The 17,640-nt window shown below is 39.1% G+C and overlaps 1 protein-coding gene across 1 annotated transcript in view; it reads right to left on the bottom strand.

Moving 5' to 3' along the window:
• Nucleotides 1–2,033: 2,033 nt before the first annotated feature.
• LOC140596555 (rho GTPase-activating protein 20-like) overlaps nt 2,034–17,640 on the bottom strand; it is a 42,366-nt gene continuing 26,759 nt past the window's right edge. The window contains exons 9-16 of the mRNA XM_072745118.1: nt 16,027–16,087; nt 13,208–13,393; nt 11,428–11,600; nt 9,951–10,112; nt 8,071–8,180; nt 6,040–6,182; nt 4,002–4,177; nt 2,034–2,670 (exon numbers count right to left, since the gene is read on the bottom strand). Of these exons, the coding sequence (XP_072601219.1) occupies nt 2,473–2,670; nt 4,002–4,177; nt 6,040–6,182; nt 8,071–8,180; nt 9,951–10,112; nt 11,428–11,600; nt 13,208–13,393; nt 16,027–16,087 (1,209 nt within the window). The 3' untranslated portion in view covers nt 2,034–2,472. The remainder of the gene's footprint in view (nt 2,671–4,001; nt 4,178–6,039; nt 6,183–8,070; nt 8,181–9,950; nt 10,113–11,427; nt 11,601–13,207; nt 13,394–16,026; nt 16,088–17,640) is intronic.

The raw sequence follows: 17,640 nt of genomic DNA, 5'->3' as shown, positions 1-17,640 counted from the left end.
CATCTCTCTTAGGCCACTGACTTTTGTCTACCAGTTTCATATATAAGAGAAGTTGTACAATGGCTAAGGAGTCTACTTAATAAGGTCAGGAGAAGTACAATAATAGCCATAAGGCATGCCTGTATTCTGAAACTGGCCTCCATGGGTGAGAAGAATTGAAACCATTTGGCATTGTATGTTCTCATTGATTTGGGGAATATAAATAATAGTGAAAGGGAATATAAGGGAAGGTAGAAGAAATGTGTGGGAAATATCAGAAAGGGAGATAGAACATAAAGACTCTTAACTCTGGGAAATGAACTAGGGGTGATGGAAGGGGAGGAGGGTGGGGGGTAGGGGTGAATGGGTGACGGGCACTGAGGGGGGCACTTGATGGGATGAGCACTGGGTGTTATTCTGTATGTTGGCAAATTGAACACAAATAAATAACAATTAAATATATTATTAAAAAAAGAAACCATTTGGCATTGAATGTTATTTTAGTGGTCAAAGTGGCAAGAAGGAAGCCAATATTTTCCTAATAGTATATTGGCTGTATTTCTGAGCCATGACCAGAGTAGAGTAATTATTGCATCATTACCTCCGGGCTGCATTTATTTTTTCCTTCTCAGTGACTTCGTCAAGAACACAAAGCCATTTTTCGTAGAGGTCCGATGAAAGTAAACTTCCTTCGATATTTTCAAGAAAATCCTTATGTGGATAAAAAAACACACACACACACACAAATATACACAGAAACACACACACACACACATATGTATATTTAATACAAAATATATATTGGAAATATCACAGAGAAAACACTTAGGTGAAAACTTCAGTTGATTCCTACTTCCTTCATAGATACCCAAACTGTGACCCACATGGGGCTCAGCTCTGACTCTCCATTGACTTGCACGTGCAAAAGCAGGTGTGTGGCTTTTCTCTGACAAAAATGAAAGCATCAAAGCAGAGCATAGCCTTCAGTGGAAAGGAAGACAAAGCTCCCTTCTATCATAGGGCACTTGCTCTTTTGTGTGCTTTTCTGCAAACTACTACAAAAGCTACTCTCATAATTGCATCATTCTTCCTTTCCTGAACTATACAAAAGTAGAGAATCTAATGGCAAACTCATGATGTATTCATTTCTAGTGTAGGATGTATCCATTTCTAGTGTAGGTCAATTCTCCAGATAGTTTGACATGATACTATTCAGGCCAAGGTTGCAGATTCTGTTCCTCCACAAAGATTAGTCAACTTTAGGTAGGGAAAGCTTCAGAAATGTCTAAGAACTCTATGCACACGTGGTCACCATCTTCCTAGCCTGTGCCTATAACACGGGAATAGAAAAGACCCTATAAGTCTTGCTAGAAACATCAATTCCATGTGTGCACCTTCAAGAGGGCAACACTTACCATGGTATTCAAGTACCTAATGGATGATCATTCTTTTCCTTGTGTCTTGATGCCTATATATATATTTGCTGTGTGTTTTACTCTAGCCCAGTGTAGTAGTGGTCAGAGACTATTGGTATCTTTTGTGTAGTTAAACAGTAATGGGGGACAAGGAAAGACCAAATGTGGCAAGGAAGGACCACATATGACCTTGATTCTAAGAGTGTCATCATTACTGCCTTCACATAGTTTTGTTCAGAGCTGTTAGCAAGTGCCAAGCTAGATGGATTAAATTCTTTGTTCTAGTTCTCACTTCTTTCTCCATTCCCATTTTAGCAATAGAATGGGATATCTGTGATGTAGCTGTATAATTTCCAAATTAATCTAGTTCTTGAGTCCTTCTACTGAATTTTCAGAATACAAAAGTACTTTTGTCTCTTGCACCTACTCCAAAAGTTAGATTTATCAAAACAGGCATGTATCTAGAGCTGGTTACCATGTCGTTATAACCTTGGATGGTGGGATAGACATCTCAAACATTAACTAAAGGATGCCTAGGATGTGGTGAAAGGAGACACAAATGGCGAAATCCTTACTCCATGACTTATAAAGTAAAAGGCACTAAGAAACAGGAGATAATGCGACAATGATAGTTAAGAATGATTGGTTGCCTCACTGAGCCTTTTTTAGATTCCTCATAAAATAAACATTTGCTTACTATTGTGAACTTCCATACCTATCTTCAAATGTTTAATATGATTTTTCTTTTGGAAACTGCCTTCATTAGGAGTGTGGTGAAGAAGTCATCAAAAGCAGGATGTTTGCTTTGGTAAACATTATGTATGTATCAGTGTATATTTTGAAATTTCTTATTATTACTAGTAATCATATTAGTATTAGTATTTTGCATGGAGTCTTCAGGGGCGTGGTGTGTGGTGAAAACAGAAAGTATTTCTAATGTATTGGGCTTTTAACTCCTACAGTAGATTCCTTAAATTTTGAATTCATGAAGTGTTTTCCGAATTGAGAAGTTCTCAATCAGTTCTGCCCATGTCGCTCCTTGGGCAATCATAATGAAAGACACCAATCACAGCTTGACTTACTCATGTGCGGATAAAGTTAGAACTTTCCCCACCTTTAAAACAAATGCTACCACATGAACAGATTTGCTGTAATGCCTCACTCTGTCTCCAGAATTTAGTTTCTTCCTTAGGATTCTGCATGCCTTTATACTACCTGGTTTTCTGAATATGCCTTCCGTGAGTGGTCCTTTCTCATTGATAAAGGACAGCATATCCTGAGAGAAAAAAAGAAGAGTATATGGCATTTCATATCCCAAGCCCAGAGTAAAAGCTTGCTACCTTTTTGAAAGAGCTAGGCGATGTGATGGTATACGGTGTTAGAGCTGGAAGGACTAAAGTCAATTTAGATTCTTTAATCAATGTCTCCCTATAGTTTCTACCCAACATCCACCTGACAGTCATACGCTGAAACATTGTAATCACTTATTTTAATCAGATTTTTTTCTCATTGAATTTACCCTTTTAAATCGAACTCCCGTGTTTCAAGGCCTTGTGGAATCCTCGCCTGATTCCTTGTGGAATCAGTCTTGATTCCTTATTCCCTTACATAGATGCACTTCCCCAAGTATGGAAATCTTTTTGCCATACTCATTTCCCATTTGTTGATTCTTCTTTAAGTGATTGTATCCTCCATTGCAACTATCTCTATTTCCCTTCTTCCTTAAAAAAAAAAAAAGCTCAAATGCTCTCTTCTTATTAACTGATTACATTTCCTTCATGAGTCTTTCACTGTCCTTTGCTCTATCTTCATGTCCTCTCCCTGCAGTGTAGAAAGATAATAAGGGCTAGAGTCTGATAGACCAAGGGATTGGAAACCTATTATGCTTCTGATCATTTGTGTGACCTGGGGCAAATGTGAACTGTACTGAAAGCTTTCAAATTCATTTGTAAAGTGTGGAGGATGATAGTTCTAGCTACCCCCTAAAATTGATGTGATGCAAGGACTGGGGTAGTAGCAAGCATGGAACTAACGTGGTCAATTTCTTCACACCTTGGATAACATTCCCAAATCTAGTGCAGGGTTGCAGAGGTCCTGGGTACTCAGGAAATTTCCACACTGACAATTCAGTACACCGATTTGAGATAACAAGGGCAAACTCTGTGGCTGTCATTTAACATCCTCTTTTAGAATTAGCAGATTCTTATATGCCTCAGGATGAGTCTTTATGCTTAGGTAAGATGTTTTCAGTTGTTAGATTAAGTAGACTCCGTTGAAGGAGACCTGAGACTACTGTGAGTTCAGGAAGACAACAGCAGAATGTGAAGATGATTCATGCACACAGAGTCCATTTTGACTGATCTGAACAGGCCTACATGGGTCTCAGTGGAAACAAGTGGAAGGGACAAAACGTTGTTCTGCTGTATTGGCCAAATGACTCTGCAGTAGGTAAATCAAATGACACTAGCAAAGCTTCTCAGCCAAAGCGAAGGACTGTCTAATGATTTATCCATTTGAGGGTTGGTTTGCATGAGAACACTTGGCCCCTCCGAGGTCCTTCTCCTCAGGAAGGTAAAAAAAAAAAAAAAAGACCAAACTGAGACCTACCAGTATGGGTAAGGGCAAGATGTCCTTATCAAAGATATCCGTAAGGGAAACTCCAAAGAGCTGTCCTGGTTTTTCAGACAGCACAGCTGTGCACTGGTTGTTCTGGGACGGGCCAATGCGCTGGCAAGCGGCCGAGTCTCTGAAAGCAGTGCTTTTCATCGTCTTCTGGTCTGAATCTAAGGAAGAAGGGAGATTAGTGTGTTTTAATTCACTTAGCCTTATTTTCACCATTGCCATTATACAGCATGTTCATTGTAGGGGCTAGAAGAGGGAAACTGAGTCATTTATTGTGTAAAACTCTCCATGTTCTAATGTGGCTAAGAGGGTCCTCATGGCATTGATGAGTTCTTGCTCCTATCGTTCAGACTGATGGTTAAACCTTGGGACTTGATCAGATTGAAGGTCAGAATTTCCTGCCATCAGTTACTGTCTTTGCAATGCAACAGGAGACACTGAACCTGTAGACGTTTGTTTTCTACTGGAGTGATCAGTGGGTTCAGCTGTCAGATATGATTTTAAAAGCCAGAAGGATTTGTATGCAAATCAGGCTGAGATTAGTAATCCTCTGGTTTCAAATCCAGTCTGAGACCAGAAATGCTCAGATGAGTCTCCACTGAAGTGTTATGTGAATCGTAACCAAAGAAATGGTTGTCTAACATACTGAGCTATGGAATGATTTTTATTATCCATATAAAAGTATACAACACAACACAGTACAATACAATTCAAAAAGTAGGTCATAGGATATGGTAGGCAGTGAAAAGGGGAGATAATTTGTGGAAGATTCCTCAATATGAATATTTGGGACCAAGGAAAAAACTTTAAATGGAAATAGCTGGGTCTTGGAAGGGGTTCATTCCTCATTCATTGGAAAAACAGAAAAAGAAGTGTCAAGGGTCATTATGGAGATTCCAGTCTTCAGTGCCTTACTAAACTGTAGACATGTAGGTGGATGGACCACATGGGGACTTGGTAGCATTCTGCAGTTGTGTTCTTCTGGAAATCACTATCACTCTCACTGGCTTGGATTCAACAGTTTGATTTTCTGTCACTGACGACATGAAAAACAAACACTTGTCTTGCACCAGCATATTCTCAGACATGGTACTAGACTCATCTTAATTCCTGATGACACGGATTATCCAAAAGCTTCCCTCAACACAATGAGGTATATGTCGTAAAACGAAGACATGTCAAAAGTATGGAGGGATTGATGATATGTATCTCCAGGTTCTGAATCTAAACTCCAATTTACAAAAAATGGGGTGTTGCCAGGGAGCTGTGATTTGCTAGGCTCCAATAAAACTTGCACTAGGCTCAGAGGAACTTCTCCTAGTTCTATTAATTGTGTTTTAGAAACGTTTTTACATCCTTTATGTTATTGAATCTTGACAACACTTCTAAGATTTAGGCATTATTTTTAAACACATTTTAGGCATGAATAAAGTGATACCGAGCTAGAGTAATTGGTCAAAGGTCATGTAGATGATAAATGGGGGCACTGGAGTTTGTACTCTGGAGAGGTTGTTTGACATCAAGTCAAGTCCTTTTCTCTCAATGATGCTGGTTATTTTCAACTCATTTTAAAGAGCACTGGAATCCTGTGGTGCCTCAAGAGCCATTGATCAAAAAGAGAATGGAGCAGGAATTAAAGCCCCGTGCTATGGTTTCAACCAGAGCACATTTATATATTATAAGTAGAAATAAATAATTATGCATTATATGCTTACCCACATATAAAATATAATATAGATGCGGGATCCATTTAAAATTGTGTTTAAAAATATCCCCAAACACTGTATCATACCATGCTATCTCCTAATACTGCCAAAACGTCTTGAAGTTTCTATGCTTTCGTGGGTCTCCAACAGTGTGAAACCTGCCTTGACCTGCTAGCCAGCCTTCAGAAGAAGGAGCAGCTGGGAATCATTGCCCTGGGCATGCTCTGGGCTCCAGAACAGGGCTAAGTATCTGCCATGACCCCTGGCAACCTTGCTTGCCTGTGTCTCCCTAAAGCCTATTAAATTATCCACAGTACCTGCAGCCTTCCCATTGTTATGACAACTCTTTGAATTCTCTCCCAAGAGAGAAGTGATGTCTTCGCCAAATATCTTCAGGCAATTTTCGATCAAAAACTGTATGAGAGAAGCCTGTAATGCAAAAAGAACACAGTGGGGTGCTCTTTTTCATATGGAAGAGTTATAGGTCACATTTTGTTTATAAACCTTGGATCTAACCAAAACTGTGAAAGACTTCTATGAAAAATTCAGAGTTGATAAAAATATATAGAAACCCAAGTTCTCTAATAAATAACATAGAGTGATGCTTTCCATTGTACTTTGAGTACAGATTTTAAAATACTACTAGACAGAGGGCTAAACTCCTACTTTGTGGCCTAATTTAATACCTAACATTGTGATACCAAAGGTTACATCTTTAAAACTAGGATAGTTTTCAAAGTAACCCACTTTCTAAAAGTTTACTTATTTTATAAAATTTTGCTTCCAGAAAATATTGGGTTGTAACTTAGGAAAATATCTGATTTAGATGTATAAAGCAGTGACAAAATCCTATGATATCCATTTCTTAAATATGGACAAATATTTTTTGGAAAGTGGATATTCCTGTGGATTTTTTTTGAAGTTTTCTTTTGTTTTGTTTTTGAGTAAAAACTCACAGGGCTGGGGAGAAAACATGTTTGTCTAGCCGCAGTCCCTTCTCATGTCTTACTTTGAATAATGCTGGCTCTTGGCATGAGCTTGGGGAAGCTGTCATCTTATTAGGTATGTGTGGCTTCATCAGGATGTTTTGGAATATCTCACTAGTTTCTGTCTGATGTAGCGGAGGCAAAAGAGTAGTCAAGTGTTTTTCTAAATGAGCCACAACTTGCAGAGCAAAGCTATGTGTTTGGAGCCATGGGTGCTCTTAGTGCCCAAGCCACCTAGGATGTGCCAGTAACGACCACAGGAACTGGGGGTTGTTACCATTGTGTCATGAGGAAACCATGTCTTTGCACAAGGTTACAAGCTCTCCCTCAAGGATCAGGCTGAGATTTGAACCTTGGCTTGTCAAACTCTGGAGCCCAGGTCTTTTCTACCATATTACATCACTCCTCTCTCTTTTGTTTAGTCAGTCTAGTATTGAATCTCCTGGATGGGAAAGAAGTGACTCAACTGCTTTGGGTTTCCCACGTTAAGACCCCTTCCCATATTCCACCAGAGAAGCATAACAAACCTGCCATTCCAAGAAAGCCTAGGAAGATGTGCACTTTTCAGAACTGATCCATCCAATTTACTACTACACATTTCAGATTCAAAGCCTGGATTATAAACCCGAGGGGACACATATGAGAGCTCTCCCTACCTTTTTTTTGAAGTTCTCTTCCAATTCCAAGCTGCCACAATTAGGTGGACAAAGAAGGCTTGGGGCTATACACACTGATAATTCATAAGCTGTCATCTGATTGGATGAGGATTGTTGCTCAATGTTGTAGAGCACTCCGAAAAGGTATCGCAAGAGAACAACGTTCACTTTTGGCAGCTGGGCTAGAAGGCTGAAGTCAGAAAGATGCACTTTTAAATAAGGCAAGTCACTGCACTTAGCAGCTGGAAGTATAGAGATGGAGAGCAGAGAACATCTTTCTAGATCTAGTATACAGCCTGCTGTAGCAGAGTTCCAGGCATGAACGTATACAAAAATGTTTTACCGAATTCAATTTCTGAGCTAACCCACTCCGTTTAAATGTTTGACAAACTTTAGGTTATGCCACTGGCTGTTGATGCACTGGCATCTCTTTGGCCACTGACTTTTGTCTACCAGTTTCATATATTCAGAAGTTATACAATGACTAATGAGTCAATGTTAATAAGGTCAGGAGAAGTACAATAATAGCCATAAGGCATGTCTGTATTCTGAAACTGCCCTCCATGGGTGACAAGAATTGAAACTATGTGGCATTGAATGTTATTTTAGTGGTCAAAGTGGCAAGAAGTAAACCAATATATTCCTAATAGTATATTGGCTGTATTTCTGAGCCATGACCAGAGTAGAGTAATTATTGCATCATTACCTCTGGGCTGCATTTATTTTTTTCTTCTCTGTCACTTCGTCAAGAACACGAAGCCATTTTTCATAGAGGTCCGATGAAAGTAAACTGCCTTCAATATTTTCAAGAAAATCCTTATGTGGACAAAAGAAAAATACACACAGACACACTCACATATACAAAATATATATTGGAAATATTACAGAGAAAACACTTAGTTGCAAACTTCAGTTCAGTCTTACTTCCGTCATAGATACCCAAACTGTGACCCACATGGAACTCTGCTCTGATTCTCCATTGACTTGTACGTGCAAAAGCAGGTGTGTGGATTTTCTCCAACAAACATGAAAGCATCAAAGCAGAGCCTAGGCTTCAGTGTAAATGAGGACAAAGCTCCCTTGTATCATATAGCACTTACTCTTTTGTGTGCTTTTCTGCAAACTACTACATAAGCTACTCTCATAATTGTATCATTCTTCCTTTCCTGAACTATACAAAAGTAGAGAGTCTAATGGCAAACTCGTGATGGTCCTGAGGATGTATTCATTTCTAGTGTAGGCCAATTCTCCAGATAGTTTGGCATGATACTATTCAGGCCAAGGTTGCAGAGTCTGATTCTCCACAAAGATTAGTCAACTTTAAGTAGGGAAAGCTTCAGGAATGTCTAAGAACTCTATGCACACGTGGTCACCATCTTCCTAGTCTGTGCCTATAACACGGGAATAGAAAAGACCCTATTAAACCTTGCTAGAAACATCAATTCCATGTGTGCACCTTCAAGAGGGCAACACTTCTCATGCTATTCGAGTACCTAATGTATCATCATTCTTTCCCCTGTCTCTTGATGCCTATATATATATTTAGTGGTGTGTTTTACTGGACCTCAGTGTAGTAGTGGTCAGGGACTATTGGTATCTTTCATATAGTTGAACAGAAATGAGGGACAAGAAAAGACCAAATGTGACAAGGAAGGACCACATATGACCTTGATTGTAAGAGTGTCATCATTACTGCCTTAACTTAGTTTTGTTGAGAGCTGATAGCAAGTGCCAAGGTAGATGGATTAAATTCTCTATTCTAGTTCTCACTTCTTTCTCCATTCCCATTTTAGCAATAGAATGGGATATCTGTGATGTAGCTGTATAATTTCCAAATTAATATAGTTCTTGAGTTGATCTACTGAATTTTCAGAATTCCAATCTACTTTTGTCTGTTGCACCTACTCCAAAAGTTAGGTTTATCAAAACTGGCATGTAGCAAGAGCTGGCTAACATGTGTTATAACCTTGGATGGTGGGCTAGACATCACAAATATTAACTAAAGGATGCCTAGGATGTGGTGAAGGAGACACAAATGGCAAAATCATTCCTCCATGACTTATAAAGTAAAAGGCATCAAGAAACAGGAGACAATGCGACAATGATGGTTAAGAATGATTTGGTCACCTCACTGAGCCTTTTTGGATTCCTCATAAAGTAAACATTTGCTTACTATTGTGAAATTCCCTACCTATTCTCAAATTTTTCGTATGATTTTTCTTTTGGAAACTGCCTTCATTAGGATCGTGGTGAGGATGTCATCCAAAGCAGGATGTTTGCTTTGGTAAATATTATGTATGTGTGAGTGTATATTTTGAAATTTCTTAGTATTAATAGTATCATATTAGTATTAGTATTTTGCATGGAGTCCTCAGGTAGGCTGTTTGTGGTGAAAACAGAAAGTATTTCTAATATATGGGGCTTTTAACTCCTACAGTAGCTTCCTTAAATTTGATTTCATGAAGTGTTTTCCAGTTTGACAAGTTCTTAATCAGTTATGCCTAGGTTGGTTCCTGGGCAATCATAATGAAAGACACCATCACAGCTTCAGTTACCCATGTGTGGTAAAGCTAGAACTTTCCCCACCTTTAAAACACATGCTACCACATGAACAGATTTGCTGTAACAGTTAACTCTGTCCCCAGAATTTAGTTTCTCTTTTAGGATTCTGCAGGATTTTATACAGGCTGATTTTCTGAAGATGCCTTCCAGGAGTGGTCCTTTCCGATTGATCACGGAAAGCATATCCTGTAGGAAAAAAAGAAGAGCATATACATTTTGTATCCCAAGCCCAGAGCAGAAGCTTGCTTCCTTTTAGAAAGAGCTAGGCTATTGGATGGTGTACGGTTTTAGAGCTGGAAGGACTAAAGTCAATTTAGATTCTTTAGTCAATGTCTCTCTATAGTTTCTACCCAAAAATCCACCGTACAGTCATACACTGAAACATTGTAATCACTTATTTTAATCAGCTTTTTCATTGAATTTGCCCTTTTAAATCAAACTTCTGTGTTTCAAGGCCTTTGTGGAATCCTCGCCTGTCTCCTACTTTACCAGTCTTGGCTCCTTATTCTCTTACATAGATGCTCTTCCCCCAGTATGGAAATCTTTTTGCCATACTCATTTCCCATTTGTTGATTCCTCTTTAAGTGATTGTATCCTCCATTCCAACTATCTCTATTTCCCTTCTTCCTTAAAAAAAAAAAAAAGCTCAAAAGCTCTCTTCTTATTATCTGATTACATTTCCTTCATGAGTCTTTCACTGTCCTTTGCTCTATCTTCATGTCCCCTCCCTGCAGTGTAGAAAGATAATAAGGGCTGGAGTCTGATAGACCAAGGGATCGGAAACCTATTATGCTTCTGATCATTTGTGTGACCTGGGGCAAATGTGAACTATACTGAAAGCTAATTCATTTGTAAAGTATGGAGGATGATAGTTCTAGCTACCCCCTAAAATTGATGTGATGCAAGGACGGGGTAGTAGCAAGCATGGAACTAACGTGGTTAATTTCTTCACACCTAGGATAACATTCCCAAATCTAGTGTAGGGTTGCAGAGGTCCTGGGTATTCAGGAAATTTCCACACTGACAATTCAGTACACCGATTTGAGATAACAAGGGCAAACTCTGTGGCTGTCATTTAACATCCTCTTTTAGAATTAGCAGATTCATATATGCCTCAGGATGAGTCTTTATGCTTAGGTAAGATGTTTTCAGTTGTTAGATTAAGTAGACTCCGTTGAAGGAGACCTGAGACTACTGTGAGTTCAGGAAGACAACAGCAGAATGTGAAGATGATTCATGCACACAGAGTCCATTTTGACTGATCTGAACAGGCCTACATGGGTCTCGGTGGAAACAAGTGGAATAGGCAAAACGTTGTTCTGCTGTATTGGCCAAATGACTCTTCAGTAGGTAAATCAAATGACACTAGCAAAGCTTCTCAGCCAAAGCCAGGGACTGTCTAATGATTTCTCCATTTGAGGGTAGGTTTGCATGAGAACACTTTGCCTCTCCAAGGTCCCTCTCCTCAGGAAGGTAAAAAAAAGACCAAACTGAGACCTACCAGTATTGGGAAGGGCAAGTTGTCCTTATCACATATATTTGTGAGTGAAACCCCAAAGAGCTGTTGTGGTATTGCCGATGGTGCAACTCTGCACTGGTTTTTCTGGCAAGTGCCAGAGCGCCGCCAAAAGGCCCAGTCTCTGAAAGGAGTGCTTTTCATGGTCTGGCCTGAATCTAAGGAAGAAGGGAGATTAGTGTATTTTAATTCACTTAGCATTATTTTCACCATTGCCATTTTGCAGCGTGTTCGTTGTAGTGGCTAGAAGAGTGAAACTGAGTCATTTGTTGTGTAGAACTCTCCACGTCCTGATGTTGGCTAACAGCATCCTCATGGCATTGATAAGTTCTTGGTCATATCCTTCAGACTGATGGTTAAACCTAGAGACTCGATCAGACTCAAGGTGAGTACTCCCTGTGTCATCAGTTACTGCCAGTTACAAGGCATCAGGAGGCACTGAACCTGTAGATGTGTTTTCTACTGGAGTGATCAGTGGGTTCAGGTGTCAGATCTGATTTTAAAAGCTAGAAGGATTTGGTATGCAAATCAGGCTGAGTTTGGTAATGCTCTGCTTTCACAGCCAGTCTCCCCTCAGCCCCAGATTTCCTCTTTGGTTTCTGGGTGCTCAAGTTTCTACCATCCAAAGGATCTGCTTCTCAGGACACAATCTGCCTGAGCCCTACTTCTATGTTCCTCTGCTCTGGGCCATCCTCAAGGATGACTTGCTGCAGTCAGGGTCCTTGGGATGTTGTCATTACATGCTGGCTATCTGGTGGCTGTGTTTTCTTGTCATATCCCACTAACCCACCCAGAGATGATGTTTTTGGTTAAATAGGTTTAACATTTACTGAAAGGAGCCTAAACCACAATGAAGTGTGGAAACCTACTTCCTCACACACACACTCAAACATATATGTAAATATACATCTACACACAAGTCCCAGGCTTGAAAGAAATCATAGAAGCGAAAAAAACAATGAGAGGTTATGAATGCACTTATAGAGGTTATGAATGCATATATATATTATATATATATATGAAGGCACCAGTTTCCAGAGATGATTTTTAATTACTCAACATTCCCTATGAAGGAAGAGCTTTCCAAAGAAAAGGTGACCAGCAGTGAAAAGCTGAGTTCAAAGTTTCTAGTGCTCAGCTGTGAATGTTTTCCTTTGAAGATTCCTTAACATTGCTTAAATAACTGATTTTTGAAGAGTCCAGAGATGAGCCAAGGTCTCGAAGGATAAGCACATGAGGAACATTTCACCAAATAACCTTGAACACCCGGCCACTAGGCTTTTCTGGGATGTAGTGAGTGCATCACCACCTCCACTCATGTGGGTGCCAGCACTGCACCAGAAGCATCCTGGTCCTGCCACTTATGAAGCTCAGCATTTTAAAGCTTCGGTTTGCTCAACTTTAACATAAATGATGCTACCTACAACTCGTTAAACTAAATATATCATATACTACTCAGCACAAGGCATGGCTCAGGGCAGCCTTGAAAGTGCTCTGAGGGTATAGAGAAAGACAGGAGTTAAAGGTCTTCCCAAAAGATTTAAAACAAGGAAACAACCTTCATAGAAATGAGTTGGGTCTTGATGTCAGACTTTTGAATTTTTCTAAGCTTGATTTTGGGTAGTTTTTGCATTCTTTCCTATACTGTTCCTCCTCATTGATGACAATAAGCTCACCCAGAAAGAATAAACTGTGTGTCTGAATTGTGTTTAAGCATGGAGACATGAGCCAAGGGAAGGCACTTGAAGAAAAGCAAGCGGCTCACCTCTCCCTTGCTTGTTCTGGGCTGGGTGCCTGGGCTTCAGTATGAAATGGATTTGCATCTCTGTGATCTTCTCCAGAAGGAGGGACTCCTGAGTTGGGGAAGGAGAGATGGAGTCCTCTGCTTCCTTTGGCAGTGCTTTAGTAGATGGAAGATGGCTCATTTGAATTCCATAGGGATGTTCATGTCCTGTATGGAAAGAAACCTGAATATTTAGGATGATGGTGATGGCTGTCATCAAACTACCTGAGTGTAAGCATCACCCTATTTGTATATGTTGGTATTCTTGTCATCAAGAAAAAATTTGTATATGTTGGTATTTTTGTCATCAAACCAAACCTGAGTGTAAGCATCACCCTATTTGTATATGTTGGTATTTTTCTGGGACTTCTAGATAACGAAGGCTGTGCCTCCAGAGTGAGCATCATATGCACCCTTGTGGGAACACCTTACAGAAAGCGTGTGCCCAAGGGAAAGATTTTAAGAAGAGAAAACAATTTAAAGCATGTTACTTTGCTTGAAATACATATATTCATGAGTGCAATAAACAATGCTGACTTTTGCTGGGTAACTATCTGAGAATGTTGAAGGTTTTCTAGTTTGTGCCTTGACACTAACTACATCTATACATCTTAGGCAAATTACTTGACCCCGTCGAGCCTTACACTAATTCTTTGAAATGCTTGTCCACACACAAACTTATCAGAGTGAATATATTAATAAGCATTGGTGGTTAATATTCTTATTTTTTACTTTTATTTTTTGGTTAATAAATTTTTAAATATTTGGAGTATATATATAAAGAATTGCTATCTTCACTATTCTCTCCAACAGAATGTCAGTCGAACAGATTTTTTGTTCATTTCCTTTTGTCAATTCTCCAGCCAGAGCTACTCTAGAGTAGTGGGATGGGTTGCCCTTATGCTTTATGGTTCCCTTCCACTGCTGCCCTCCCTCTATGGGGTGTCCTGCCAGGCAATGATCAGAAGGAAGGGTGTGCAGAGTGGGAAACCCAGAAGCAAACTGTAAAACGATGGTTAGAGAATAGAAAACCACACCCAGAGCTATCCAGAATTGCCTGCCAAGTGATTTGTTTTGCTCTTTTATGCTTTAAATTGTTTTTCCTCTCTAGAGAATTCTCAAAGACCCTATGAAATGATATGGATTTCATTTTTTAAGAATAGAATGAAAATTCTCATTCTGTCATTCCAGATTTATTACTGAATGTACCTAAAGGAGCTTTTGCTGTTCTTTTCATCCGTCATGAATGCAATGTTCACAAGAATCACAGGGACTTCGCTCCATTAAGGAAAAAGAAGCTTCTATGACAGCAATACAACCAAACCAAGATAACCAGGAGTTAATCCACAATTGAGAATTGAGAGTATGTTTTAAAAAATGCATTTTTGAATGCTCTAATGGATCATCATGAACGACAGGCTCTTCAGATTCCTTAGAGCTGCATTCGTGTGTGAAGCTATTCAAAGTCTCAAAAGTTACCATCTACATCATTTTATCTAAATTAATGCACTTTATTAAAACATATATAAGTATTTAACTTTTTTCCTTTTTACTGCTAAGCAACTATTTTTTTAGATTTTATTTATTTATTCATGAGAAACAGAGAGAGAGAAAGAGGCAGAGACACAGGCAGAGGGAGAAGCAGGCTCCATGCAGGGAGCCCAACGTGGGAGTCGATCCCAGCTCTCCAGGATCACACCCTGGGCTGAAGGCAGCGCTGAACCACTGAGCCACCAGGGCTGCCCCTGTCCAACTTTTACAAAGATGTCAACATTACGTCAAAACAGGAAGTGGTACTGAGGGGTTTTGTTCTCAGTGATGAGCTTTGTGACTCTATAGTCTAAGACTGGGAATATATATTTTGCAGAAAGAAATTGGTTGTTTTTTAAAAAAAGGAAATTGGTTGTTTAGATTTCCAGATTATTTGAAAAAGAGTTATAGCTTCACAGGTTTATTAAAAGGAAAAAAAATTTCATGTAAGAAGGAATGCTTTAAGATTTCTAGAAGAGATTATTGTCACCATTACCATCCATTACTATACTTCAAGGCCTGCTACCAATCCTGTCTTCTTTTTCTTTTTTTTTAAACCCTTCCATTACTGGAAACATTAAACAATTTTGCTAATCCAAAGATTTTTTTTTTCAGAGAACTTGTGCTAATAACTATTTTAGAAGAGGTGCAATCTGTTTATCAATAACCTTAAGAACAGTGATGGAAAAAACCTGAGAAACAGCAAAGTGCAGGCGATTTCATCAGTGAAGATGAGAGGAGTTTAAATGTGATTATCTCATTTTCCTTATGATGCAGAGAAAACTGGGCACAGGGCATGGGTGTTAAATACATATCTGTACCTGGATTCAGAGACATAACTGGATTTTAGAGAATTCTCACAAATAGAGGCTTCTTAGCAGTTAGGAACTAGAATTCAAAATTGACATATGAAAAATAAATGTATGGGAAAAATTCCAATCCATTTTGCTTTCATACCTAATGAGTAAATAAGTAAGTAAATAGTAAATAATCACACTTTTTCAAGACAGCTCTGTTTGTCAGGTAAAAGAAGTAGAAACAAAAATTTACATTTCTCTCCCTCACTAAATCATAGCTGCTGAATGAAGAGATGTTATCAATGCCTGGGCAACAGTACCTGGTAATTCTTTATTAAACATGTGAGTGAATATTGCGTGTGATTTTCACTTTTAAGGATTTTGAAGCTTAAGAAAGAACAACCATTACTTTGAAACTTAGAGTTACAATTTTGAACCTAATCAATCCCATCTTAGATTTTCCCTGACACTTACCAATTAGTGGAAGTTTTTCCTTGCCAGAACTCGCCCACAGCTGGAAGTCGTTCTCAGAGCCCTTGGAAACAAAAAGAACTAGGTGTCAAAACATATCTTTCACAGTACTTGAAGAACACATTTCCTTAGCATATCTGTGTTTCCAAAAAGAAAGAATTGGGGCCAGGATAAATGGTATTTGGTCCATGGAGGTAGCTATAGTAGTTGTTAACTAGTTCCCCTCACAGCTTCCAATAGACTGTCCCAGATTCTTGTAATTTTTGATAAAGACCGGGAAACCACAGTACAGCCAGCCCCTCACTTTGTGGGTGGCCCATGGTGTAAGAAATGAGATTTGTGTCCCTTTACTATGGAGTAAAAGTCTCATCTCAGAGTCCTCTCTTCTGCTGTCTCTAGACTCCTTGGATAGCGTTGGCCTTTGTCTCCAAATGTCCCTGCCCAGAGATGCATGTTGTCCAGAGAGCCATATACTCTGCTATGACTAATCCTGAGCAAAGTAACTTGAGAGGCATCAATAGCTCAGCAGCCCTGAGCCAAAGGAGACAAATGCCCAAGAGACATTGAGGAGATAGTGGACGGAAGTCTGCCACTGGCTTTGGGGCAGGCAAACTCCACTTTAGGGAGAGAAAGGATGAGGACTCTAGGCAGCATGTCAGATGCAGAAAATGATTACTCCCAGCACAATTATTGCCCAGTAATACTGAAAATCCCAATTGTTTGAAACAAACAATTCTAAATTATAAAGATTGCTGAACTATTTTAAAGAGTCTTCCTGGAGACGAAAGCAAAAAAACGTTTGAAATGGAATTATTGGTAATAGTTATCATGTGCCCTTGACTCCTGATTAAAAATCATGGCCTTCACCTTATGAAGGAATGTCATAGGTATGGGCACAGACACAGATACACACACACACACACACACACACACACACACACACACACAGCTAAATCTGCTCAAGATTGTGTTGCAAATAAGAAGTAAGAGCTAATAAGGTAGGGTAGGGTTTGGAAATGCCATGCTGGAATCCTTTAAATCAGGTATACATAAAGCCAAATAAGCCCAGTTCTTCATTAAAATAGAAATTCTTTGCCTAGTGACATTGATCGCTTTAAGTAAAGAAAATCACAAACATGAAATAAAATGAGTTAAATCATTAGTCAATCTCCCCACCTTCATCCCTCAAACCACTCACTCTCTTTTCCAGGATTTAATTCTTACTTAGGGTTTCTATATCATACAGGTTAGAAACGTATGTAAAGATGTGCTTTAGTCAGTACATATAAATTCAATTTTATTTTGGATGTATTATTAAATGTTGTTTGTACAGAAATCATTGATTTCTTCTGCCAAATTCTCGTTGCTCTGAAATTTTAAAGGCCTTTATTATACCATTGGCTCAGATAGAATTTACAAACCATCTTATGATTATGTCACATCACATTTACAGAGGATTTTGGATAAGAAGCTGTGCTTTCCAAGTGCTCCCTTTGGTTCTCTCCATCTATCACTGTCCCTCTTTTTTCCCTTATAAAACCTCATCCTCAAATATCTTTCTCTTTCATAAAAAGAGATCAGCCCCAGATCCATGGTCTTATTCAGAACTTGTCTTTG

The sequence above is a fragment of the Vulpes vulpes genome, unplaced genomic scaffold, assembly GCF_048418805.1.
Source record: "Vulpes vulpes isolate BD-2025 unplaced genomic scaffold, VulVul3 Bu000000624, whole genome shotgun sequence".
Lineage (NCBI taxonomy): Eukaryota > Metazoa > Chordata > Mammalia > Carnivora > Canidae > Vulpes > Vulpes vulpes.
Note: the sequence above shows the minus strand (reverse complement) of the source record. Positions and strands in the feature narration are given on the sequence as shown.